The 12331-nt window shown below is 40.6% G+C and overlaps 1 protein-coding gene across 2 annotated transcripts in view; it reads right to left on the bottom strand.

Moving 5' to 3' along the window:
• LOC137347760 (endoplasmic reticulum mannosyl-oligosaccharide 1,2-alpha-mannosidase-like) overlaps positions 1-9884 on the bottom strand; it is a 75206-nt gene extending 65322 nt beyond the window's left edge. For both annotated transcript variants that reach the window (XM_068012673.1, XM_068012674.1), the window contains exons 1-3: positions 9804-9884; positions 5066-5208; positions 3178-3286 (exon numbers count right to left, since the gene is read on the bottom strand). In XM_068012673.1, the coding sequence (XP_067868774.1) occupies positions 3178-3286; positions 5066-5170 (214 nt within the window). In that variant the 5' untranslated portion in view covers positions 5171-5208; positions 9804-9884. The remainder of the gene's footprint in view (positions 1-3177; positions 3287-5065; positions 5209-9803) is intronic.
• Between the last annotated feature and the right edge of the window lie 2447 nt (positions 9885-12331).

The raw sequence follows: 12331 nt of genomic DNA, 5'->3' as shown, positions 1-12331 counted from the left end.
TTCTGGAACTCCCTTCGTAACAGCACTGTGGGTCCACCTACACCACATGGATTGCAGCGGTTCAAGGCGGTGGCTCACCATCACCTTTTCAAGGGCAATTAGAGATGGGTAGTAAATGCTGGCCTTGCTAGTAATGCTCACATCCCAAGAATGAAAAGAAAACAGTTTATTTGGGGCTTGTTTTTGAGAAATGTGGTTTACATTTATAATTTCAAATCAGTACATTTTAGATCAGCAAATGAGGCTTCCAACCTTCATTTGCAAAAAGCAACGATGCAGATATGAAATTCCATCTCACTTTACTATCATGAGAGCAATTTATTTGGATGAACAGAATTTAAAGCTTTTATCCAGCATTTCATATCCACCACTCATTTCCAAGTCTCATAAAAAAAGATTAAGAGCACTTGGTGATTTGTTTGCTGATATTTTGTGTTAGTGGTGATACATCAAATTTCATTTGTAAGCATCAAGGTCTGCGTTCACAAAGTGCTTTGAGGTAAGAGTTTCTACGGTACTCATTCACAGTCAAGACAATGCTCCTACAGTGCTTTAGTAGAGGCTCAGGAGTAGGTTTCCATCCCGTCCTCTTGGCCGGGCAAGGTGTATGGTGCAGGGAGACTACAGGAGGGGGAAATAGGGAAGAAATAAAATAAGATGCCTTCAAAATCTGCACACGGGCTTTATAAACATCTTACTTGTTTGGCATCATAAAGATTCATGCTGTACAAACCAGTATCAGCGTGAGCAGGGACCAGGCATCAGGTCCCCATGGTCAATGTGGGTTGCTTGACATGTACCTTGTGAGGTTTCCTTGCACTTGATGCATTAAGCTCTTGACAGAGTTGCGACATGTGGCCTATGCTCAACCCTTTACCAATTTCCATTCAGAACTGGCTGTTAAGGAGGATCTGGAGGTTGCAGTCTCTGATATTTTCCTTCTTTGAACGAATCCCTCATATACTTCCAAAGAAGGGTCACTGACCCGAAACGTTAACTCTGCTTCTCTTTCCACAGATGCTGCCAGACCTGCTGAGTGATTCCAGCATTTCTTGTTTTTGTTCCCTCATATACTATTTAGGCATTTCCAAATAGCCCTGCTGAAACTAGGAACTTGCTATGTGTTAAAATCACATCGGTGAAGTTGACGCACACCATCTGTAACAACGTTGTTTTTTGCTTCATTCTGTTAATAGAATCCAGGAAAGCCTTTCTGCCCGAGAGGTACACTGTATGACATAACACAGCTGTGCCCCAGCCTGCTGTGGCAAACACTTACAACAAGGTTTGGCATTTGCCCATGATTTAATTCAGTCAGATTAGGAAGAGATGTCAAACAGAACAATTTTACAAAGAGGCAATAAAAAAAACTAAGAAGAAAATTAACATGAGAGCAAACTACTCCAACCAACCATAATATACGTCCAAGGAAGAAATATATCATGATCCAAGCATTTGAAGTGTGTGGTTTTTGCTGAAAAGAATTCAACATTTCCCAGCAAATTTAAGAGATTTTAATAAAATTTAACAGGAGGGCTTTGTTTTGCATGAGTTCAATTCAAATTCAACAGATGGTTCCAATTAAACAACTTCAAATTAAGAGTAGGCTGCATATAGCTTTCTGCTAATATTGAGCCTCCTGCGTACAATCACCTCCTGGGCCACTTATGCTGTCAGTTTGTCCAACCTTTCAGAAATAAGCTGGAAGTAAAGTGTGCTGTCAATGAGATCTGCATGAGCAGTCTAAACCCGCAGTCAATGTTCAGGTCGCACAAGTTAAAACCAGTTCATGAGGCTGAACGTAGACAATGGGGAGAAAGGAAGTGCAATGATCACAAATATACCAGATAAGCCTGGCAAGGAGAAGAATGGGTATTATAAGTGGCATGTAGCATGAAGTAATTTAGCAGAATATACATAAATAGTGCTTCAGGTTAAAGTAAAATGAATCATTTTATACTGTAACAGTTATTGAATAAAACTAAAGTTAGGTTATTTGTGAATGGCCCAAGTAGAACAAATATTCATAGACTACAAAAGTTTTCCATGCAAATACACCATCATGCTACACAGGACCAAAATTTCTATTATATTATTAAAAGAAAAGCAGAATACTAGATGCTGGAAGTCTGAAATATAAACAGAAAATGCTGAAAATACCCAGCAGTTCAGGCACCATCTGTGGAGAGAGAAAGAGAGTTAACAGCCTGGAGTTTTCAGTCAGCGGTGAAGGAGCAGGGCTTGTCGTTCATCATGCTGACAGCTGCCCAAACCTTTGGCGAGCTTTTCAATAGCAACTTACACTATCTAGCAATCTATTCCGGCGTAAACCCTCTATGGGGATATGAGGCTTCAGTGAGTAGGACAAGAAACAGGGAGGTGCGTCAACCAGTTAAACTGAAGAATCCTCACTGAGCCACACACAGTCAAAAACAGATAGTATAAATTAGATTTAATTCAATGTAAAAACATGTATAGAAAGCAAAATAAAGATTGGGAAAGAAAGGTGGAACTGAGAGCGAGAGAGCAAGAGTTCCGAAGGCACACGAGTCGCGACTGGTTGACCCTAGAATTCGTGTGGGACGGCTGCCGTCGGCAAGTAAGTTCATTTCAATTTTATCAACGCTCATTTAAATGTTTTAATGAAGGCCCCGCCGCCAAGTAGCGGGGGGGGGGCTGCACTCCCGCCGCTAATATCCAGGGGGGCCTTTTCGGCGTCATGGGTCATGGCAGGCCTCTCTCGCTTGCATTTTATGGGCCTCCTCCACCACAAAACATGGCGTCGAGGGGCTGGTAAAATGCAGCCCCAGCAGTTGCTGTCTGATTTATTCCGGAGTAACAGTGAGTACTGTTCGCCTCACCATTATACTTGATGCAAAATCTGGGCCAATGTTTCAGATCGGATGAAAGGTTAACTCTGCTTCTCTCTTCACTAATGTTGCCTGACCTGCTGACTGTTTACATAATTTTCTGTTTTTACTGCTATTGTACAATTTACCCTGAACATATTACTAACAGAAAAAGATGTTATCACAACTGTGATAAGTAGTAACTTCAATCTGTATCACTGCCACAACAGTCAGAATTTTTAAGTAAAATTGTCTTATTACTCTGGGCTTGTGTTCAAATTGGCAGCTTAAGAAAAATTCGAGTACAAAAGAATGGGGTGGTTCCTACCTTGCCAGCGTTCAGACAGGTTAGGGTATGCTGCAATACCACAAACCACCATGAATGCGAACAGGAATGCAATTAGGCTCCGCTGCAATCTTGATAGTTGTTTCCATTTCTGGTTTGAAAAGTGAATTGTTTTGAAAAAGCAAAACAGTGAACATGAAATGTAACTTGAGATGTCAAATTCTTAAAAGTAAATATCTCACAAAAAATATCATGCTTTCCAAGCTTCAGGAGCATGTTATCTTCTTTTTGTGAAATTATTTCCTTTCTCCCTATTTTCCACTGATAAGTATCCTTACACCACATCCTTTTCCTGAGTAAGAGGACAGGCTGGAGACCTACTCAGTGTCCATCAAAGCCATTCTTTAGCTATTCATCAGCAGATGTGCAAGGTTAGCACGAGTCAAGTAGCCTTATTTCCTCTCCTTGCTGGTGGAAAAGCACCATTCTATTCAATGAGATCCCAGTCACGATCAGCAACAAAACATTGACTAGATCAAAAACCCATATTTCGCAACATCTGAAATATAATGCTAGGTTACTGCATTTGCGAAACTCTTTTTGGGTGGTGGGCGAGAGGCTACAAAACAGTTCATCTAATTTTGGATTCTGACTGAAACTTCAGTATGATTTTAACCTCCATGCTGTGTTTGAAAGCAAACTTTTTTTTATTGAACCTTGACTGACTTTTCCCTCCCCCTTATCAAGCTTTATCAGGAATTGAATCGGTCACCCACTGACCACTACACCAGACCTTTACACCAGGGTGTCAACAAATTTCAGCTCTGAAGCACTGAATCTCGTCTCTGAAGCCCTATCCGCACTTGTATTTCTTATTTGCTGGTTTGTCCTGTTTGAATTGTGTGGATCTGAAGGTTTGGAAAGAAGCTATACTTTTAGCATCATTGTTGCTTTGGTGGATAAATCCCACAAAAGGGACACTACAATCTTGTTGGCATCAGCTTTAGATGCAAATTAGTAGGTACGTGCATTTACTCTTTATACATGGTCACCAAAGCTCTATGGTATGCATGTATGTGGCCCACAAAAACAATAGCTTGGATACCCCTAAACTAGCTCAGTGGGACAACATTAAGTAAATAGTAATTCAGCAGCTCCTGAACAGAACATTCCCTCCCAGAGCCACATTATATACCCTCATATTAGCAAAAGCAATTTTATGAAAGCACAGGGCTGTGGCAAGCACTAATTCTACAAATTCCCCTTGCTGTTTCTAATCACAAAGTAGTACAGCTAAGTGGGATCCAGGCTCTATCTTCATTGAATACCCAGTCTTAGATAACTATTGCATGGAAAATGCAAACACTCACTGAACTAAACAGAATGAGAAACAGTTAAAGAAAACCCTGCTGATTGGCCTATCTCGAACCCAGCTACCTCGTAATCAATAGAAGCTTCTATTCATGCCTTCAGTATTGCCCTATCTGAAATCAGAAAACTTTGTCCCTTCTTCCAACACTGTGAAGGGATTAAGAGGTGTTTAGTCACACTGCCTTTTTCACATCATGCTACACCCAACAAAATAGGAATGACATCCCCAAAAGATGACATTCTTCTCTCTGATAAGCACAAAAACCATCAAAACCTAATAAATAACTTATAGAAGAAGGGTACTTGGAATCTAACCCTTCAACTTGCATTGAAGACTAAGTACTTCCCCTCCCAGCCCTCTCTCACCCCTATTCAACAGACTGGCACTGCCTTTAAAAGCAGGGCTCAATCAATAGGCTCTTAAAACAAACTGCATATACTCCTGCTTTACAAAATAATGAAGTTGTTTTGTTCCTTTCATTCAACTAAAGCCACTATCTCCCAATTCAACCTCAGGGTCTATAGATATTGATGAAGGATACTGTGTGATTTGTCTTACCCTCCAGCAGGATTGCCTCCTCCAGGTCTTACTGTTGTCATAGGTCCTTCCAGCCTGATTACCCAGAGTCACCGATATAAAGTCCCTCCGCTGCGGTGAATACATCCTTCAAATCTTCTGGAAGGATGACACTTTCCAGCACACTGCAAGTTGATTTAATAGGAAAGCATTGATACTTGCCTTATTTTAACATACAAGAGCTCCGTGGGAACAATAATGTTTTTCTTTCTCAATATAGAGTTAGATAGATAATGGTTCTAAAGCGAATATCTGTTCACACAAAAAAAAAACTTGAGAATGCAGGATGTAGCAACCCTCAAAAATGTGCTTAGGCGGAGGTGGAATGGAGTAGGAGGAGGAATACAGGAGGAGGCCATTCAATCTCTCGAACCTGTTTCGCCATTCAATTAGATCATAGCTGATCTGCATCTTAACTCCATCAACCCACCTTGGTTCTGTAACTTTTTTTAAAACAAAAAAACCATCAATCTCCATTTTAAAATGTTCAATTGATCTAGCCTTAACAATTTTTTTTTGGGGGGGGGGAAAAAGAGAGTTCCAGATTTCCAATATCCTTTGATTGAAGAAGTGCTTCCAGACATCACCCCTGAACAGCCAAGCTCAAATTTAAAGGTTACGCTCTCTTGTTCTGGCCTCCCCCAACAGAGGAAGATAGGAGTAGAAGCTTCAACATCTGATGAGTAACCTTCCACAATTTTTTAATGGACAATGTGAATCTCAAAGCAATACAGATCTAGTCCATTTCTGTCTGGTTTCTTTATAGATTAACGAAGAACATCAATGATTTTTTAAAAAATGTTACAAAGAACACAATCTATGATGTTCCTTGGTTAGTACAAAGAAATTCGGGACGCTTGGACCATCAAAATTATAGTTTCCATCTTTTCAAAGGAACACCGTTCAAATCATAGTTTTGTTAATTGACAGGGATGCACACCCTTCACCATCCCCACTTCTACTGGATTGTTTGGTCCAGAAGCAAAAATCGAAACCATCTTAGATAGCATATAGCAAACATGGGGAACAGGTAGATAGTGGCTATGTTACTGGACTGGCAATCCAGAAGCCTGTAGAGCAATCCAGAGACGTCTTCAAATCCCCCACCTTGGCAGCTGAGGAAATTAAATTCAATTCATAAATAAATCTGGAATAAAAAGGTAGTATCAGTATTGGTGAGCATGTCACTTACTGGATTGCTGTAAAAACCTTATCCAGTCTGGCCTATATGTGATTCCAAATCAATAGAAATGTGGCTGACTCTTAACTGCCCTCTGAAATGGCCTAGCAAGCCAGTTAAGGGCAATAAATGCTGGCCTTGCCAGCCACATACATAATTCACGAATGCATAAAAGAAATTACCTGAACGCACTTGAATTTTTGGTTTTGCAATGTCCGTACCAGCGAATATTAATAATCATTCCACTAGTAATTTAAATCCAAAACATTGTAAGTTGCTCATTAGCTAAGAGTGGTGCACTTGGATAACTGTAAGCTTCGTACCTGGGCCATTTTTAAAAAGAACATTTTGCGCAGAAATGATGGTCAAACAGTCAATGTGGGCATTCAATCTCAGCAGATTTGCTTAAAGATGAGTTTTGTTTCATAAAATCTCACATGTTGGGAGATTAGCCTGTAAAGTGCTTTGACAAAGAGAGAAACTGGTAAAACTTTACCTATAGCATAGAATTTCCTATTCTATTCTCCTTCATGTGTTTATCTAGCAACCCCTTCAATGCATCTATGCTGTTCAATTCAACTGGCCTTGTGGTAGTGGGTTCCACATTCAAATCACTCTTTGCGAAAGAAGTTTATCCTGAATTCCCTACTGGATTATGTGACTCTCTGATATTTATGACCTCTAATTTTGGTCTTCAAACAGAAACATTTTTTCCTACGTATACTCTATCAAATCCTTTAATAATCATGAAGACCTTTGTCACGTTACCCCTCAGCTTTCTTTTTGGAAAGAAAAGGCCCTAGCTTATTCAAACTTTCCTGATAGCTATAACCGCTCCATTCTCATCTCTAATAAATTGTTTTTGCACCTTCACAAATGTCTCTATATTATTATAAATGGAAACCAGAAATGAGCACAGTCAGCCACATGTGGTCCAACCAAGGTTCTATGCAAGTTTAGCATAACTTCTCGGCTTTTCAATTCCATCCCTCTAAATCCATGCTGCTTTCTTTCCTTTTTATAGCCTTATTAACCCGTGTCGCTACTTTGAGTGATGTATGTATCTGTACTCCTAGATCTCTTTGCTCCTCTACCCCATTTAGACTTTCATTTTCCAAGGAATATGTGGCTTCTTTATTCTTCCTACCAAAATGTATCACCTTACATTTATTCTTCAGTATTAACCACAAGCCCAATTTGGAGTCATCCGCAAATTTTGAAACTGTACACAGATTCTGAAGTAATTTATACTTCCATAAAATACAACAGGTACTACATATGCAAGTCCATCTTTACCACAACAGAAAAAACTGCAGTAAATCATCAACAGCAGCAATTTTCACTGCAGACTGGTGTATGAATCTGTAAATATTTCTTCCCAATTACCACATAGCAAGGAAGGAAGAGGAATGAAGGTGAGAGAACATGTCAGGGAGAGAAGCAATTTAAACATCAGTTGAAAAGATAATCTGGTAAAGATGTGGAGAGAGCGCGTGTGCAGTATTAACTGGGACTGAAAAAAAAATAAAGAGAAGCATGAAGCTACAATCTCCCTATTCTTCACTTAGTAACCAAATGCCTACCTGTTCTACCCTAAGAATGAAAGCAATTAGAAGCTATTTTCAGGTGTTATTAGTTACATCCACAAATTTCACTGACAGAAGTTAGAGAAATATATAATTAAAATAGTCAAGATGCATGAAGAAAATGGATAAATGGTCAAGATGTAAGCAAGATTCAATTTTCAGAATTATTATACCTCTGTGCTAAGTTCTAATGCAGGTACAAATTAAGTTGCACAATGATTTTCAAAACTGCTTTCTAGAATGGTATTAAGCATTCGAACATTAGCACATATTTACTGCGATATTTAAGGGTTAAGTGCATGATCGTACACACTCAAGTGAAAAATTCATACTATGCCAAACCTTAAACTAAATTCAAAATGCAATGACATAAGTCATTTAAAATATTAAAATCCATGTGGTTTTAATAAAAAATTGCTTTAATATAGCACCTTTAACAAAGAAAAAATCCCAAAGCACAATCTTAAATAATTTAACAGAAAACAATTAAATACAGATAAAACTGATTCATATCCCACACAACGTGGTGAAAAATGAAAGGTTACTTTAAATAAATGAGTTTAAACTAAAATATCATTTATCTCTTTGTAGTGACATTTTCTCTGGTTAAATACTGCTCGGCAGTTTCTTTGACAGATGACTAGTTAAACAACATGCTTCGAAATGCACTACCATAATTAAAGTTTCCATGATCTCTTTCATCATCAAGGCTTGGAAAATAAAATTATAACTACCAACAACTTTTCTTAAGCAAAAATTAGAAAGTAAAAATAAAGAGCTGCAACAAAAATCAAGCAACTGATAGTTCTGACAGTTTCAGAAATTATTTTTACAAAATTACTGATCAAATATGCTTCTGCTGGGGTTGGGATGGGGGTTGGATGGGGGATGGGAAGTGAATTACTAAACCAAAAAGTAATTTCAAGTTTGTCCAAATGACAAAGATTTGTTTCTCATAAGGGCTGGCCATTTAGAAAGTCAGAGTAATATTGAAACATAATAAGTCTACAGCAGGGACTGGAAGGATGGATCTTTTCATCTCTGCACCCACTAATCTCATCTATAGCACAAGTAACTCACTATGTTTCCTGTAGCTGTCAGCTCAGCAGCACAGCCAGAAAGCTGGGAACATGCCACCTGCACAATGTTGACATGAACAAGACACTGGCAGGGGCTGTAAAAATTGGCCAAGAACGGTATTGACTCTGAAAATGTGTAAATCTTCAAAAGAGGCAACAACTTTTGAATCAAAATATGTACCCGTTACTCTCAATAGCACCAGTTGGCATATAGCCTGTTGCATGTGGGAATGCGAGAAGAAACTGAAATGGGGTTGGAAACACACATTAAAAATGTGGAAAGCAAACTGAGAAACATGGAAAAACATTTTAATTATTAACTCAGGGGACAATCTCACTCAGAAAACCCCAACATAAATAAATGAGATAACGTTTACGTTTATAAGATTTAAAACGGTTAGACTCAACATATGTGCTGACAGGTCCGTTGACTGGGACAGGCAGTTGGATTCCAAGTAGTATTTCCCTGACATGAAACTAGCAACATTGGTGGAATATTAGGACTGGGCTTTGACTTTGAAGGCAGAGGCAACATTAAAATCCCATTTAAACACAGTTTTGAGAATTTAATCAATTAATTATATCATTTAGTTTGAACGAAAGGTCAGTTTGTTTAAAAAAAAAGCCAGGGGTGATCTGGGTGTAGGTCAGTGACCTGCCAAATGTGGGAGGAGCAGCAGGGTAGCGGCCCCCAGGACTCCTCTCTACTCGAGCGGCTGGCCTGAGCCGCGGCCTAGTCGCCGGGAACCAGCGCCGACAGGACAAGAGCGACCGGGACACGAGTCCCCCGGATTCCCACTGTCACAGCCCCGGAGTCAGGGCTGCTGTTCCGGTGTCTGCCCGCCCTCCGCCCAACCCAGCTCCCTGTTCCTCACCTTCCAGTCTCTCTCTTTCAGGTCCAAATCCGGCTCCGGCTCAACGTCACTACCGCAGAAATCAGGGACGTCCCACTAACGGAGCCTCCAAGCAGCTGATCGCTAACAAGCATGGCAACAACAACAACTTGCATTTGTATCGCACCTTCAATGTAATAAAATATCACAAGATCCTTCACAGCAGCAATATCAAACAAAATATGAAACCACACCACATCGAGATGACACAAAAATTGGTGGTGTCCTAAATAGTGAGGAGGAAAGCCTCAGATTACAGGACGATATAGATGGGCTGGTAAGATGGGCGGAGGAGTGGCAAATGGAATTTAATCTTGAGAAGTGTAAGGTGATGCATTTTGGGAGGACCAACAAATCAAGGGAATATACAATGGGTGGTAGGACCCTAGGAAGTACAGAGGGACCTTGTACTTGTCCATAGATCATTGAAGGCAGATAAGGTGGTTAGGAAGGCATATGGGATACTTGCCTTTATTAGCCGAGGCATAGAATATAAGAGCAGGGAAGTTACGGAGCTGTATAAAATGTTAGTTAGGCCACAGCTGGAGTACTGTGTACAGTTCTGGTTGCCACACTATAGGAAGGATGTGATTGCATTGGAAAGGGTGCAGAGGAGAGTCACCAGGATGTTGCCTGGGCTGGAGCATTTCAGCTATGAAGAGAGACTGGATAGGCTAGGGTTGTTACCCTTAGAGCAGAGAAGGCTGAGGGGGTACCTGATTGAGGTATACAAAATAATGAGGGGCATTGATAGGATAGATAGAAATAAACGTTTTCCCTTAGCGGAGGTGTCAATAACCAGGGGGCATAGATTTAAGGTAAGGGGCAGGATGTTTATAGGGGATGAGGAAAAACTTTTTCACCTAGAGGGTGGTTGGAATCTGGAACACACTACCTGAAGGGTAGAGGCAGGTACCCTCACAACATTTAAGAAGTATTTAGATGAGCACTTGAAACGCCATAGCATACAAGGCTACGGGCCATGTGCTGGAAAATGGGATTAGAATAGATAGGTGCTTGATGGCCGGGCACAGACACGATGGACTGAAGGGCCTGTTTCTGTGCTGTATAACTCTATGACTCCAAGGGATATTAGGGCAAATGAACAAAAGCTTGATCAAAGAGTTAGGTTTTAAGGAATGCCTTAAAGGAGGAGAGAGGTGGAGAATGTTCTATGATTGCCTTTAAGAGTGATAGCCTTTTAAGATCTTAGTATGCTAATGAGCTAAATACCAGAACATAGTCATGTGACCATAAGCCAGAGTCACTCTGCAGCTGCAACACGTAGACACAAGTTCTGTAAATACAGTTTAGCTGTAATAAACCGATTTGAGAACTTCAACCAACTGGACTGCAAGCATCTCATTTATATTGTATAATATAAAAGAACTCATCCCAGAGAGGTTTAGGGAGGGAATTCCACAGCTTAAGGTCTGAGCAGTTGAAGATATGGTCATGAATGGTGGAGTGATTAAAATCGGAGATGCTTAAGAATCCAGTATTGGAGGAGCACAAATATCTCAGAGGGTTGTGTGACTACAGGGATAGGGAGGGGTGCGGTCATAGAGGGATTTGAAAACAAGGATAAGAAGTTTAAAAAGTGAGGCATTGCTTAACTGGGAGCCACTGTAGGTCAGCAAGCACAGGGGTGAAAGGTGAATTGAACTTGGTGCTAATTAGGACACAGGCAGCAGAGTTTTGGATGACCTTAATTTTACATATGGTAAAACATGGAAGGCCAGCCAGGAGTGCATTGGAATAGTCAAGTCGAGAGGTAACAAAGGCACGAATGAGGGTTTCAGCAGCAGATGAGCTGAGGGATGGGCAGAGTTGGAATATTATGGAGGTGAAAATAGGCAGTCTAAGTTATGATGCAGATATGTGGTTGGAAGCTCATCTCAGGGTCAAATATGACTGCAAGGTTTAGAACAGTCAGGTTCCACCTTAGAAAGTTGCCAGAGTGAGGGATGGAGTCAGTAGCTGGGGAACGGAGTTTGTGGTGGGGACCAAAGACAATAGCTTTGATCGTCTCAATATTTAATTGGAGGAAATTTCTGCTCATCCACTGTGGCACAGTGGCGCAGTGGTTAGCACTGCAGTCTCACAGCTCCAGGGACCCGGGTTCGATTCTGGGTACTGCCTGTGTGGAGTTTGCAAGTTCTCCCTGTGTCTGCGTGGGTTTCCTCCGGGTGCTCCGGTTTCCTCCCACAAGCCAAAAGACTTGCAGGTTGGTAGGTAAATTGGCCATTATAAAAATTGTCACTAGTATAGGTAGGTGGTAGGGAAATATAGGGACAGGTGGGGATGTTTGGTAGGAATATGGGATTAGTGTAGGATTAGTATAAATGGGTGGTTGATGGTCGGCACAGACTCGGTGGGCCGAAGGGCCTGTTTCAGTGCTGTATATCTAATCTAATCTAATCCTGTACTAGATGTCAGACAAGCCATCTGACAATTTACTGGCAGGATCGAGAGAGATGTTGGTGAGGTAGCGTGAATGTTGTCAGTGT

The sequence above is a fragment of the Heterodontus francisci genome, chromosome 32, assembly GCF_036365525.1.
Source record: "Heterodontus francisci isolate sHetFra1 chromosome 32, sHetFra1.hap1, whole genome shotgun sequence".
Lineage (NCBI taxonomy): Eukaryota > Metazoa > Chordata > Chondrichthyes > Heterodontiformes > Heterodontidae > Heterodontus > Heterodontus francisci.
The sequence above is the reverse complement of the archived record's forward strand: the minus strand, read 5'-3'. Positions and strand labels throughout refer to the sequence as shown.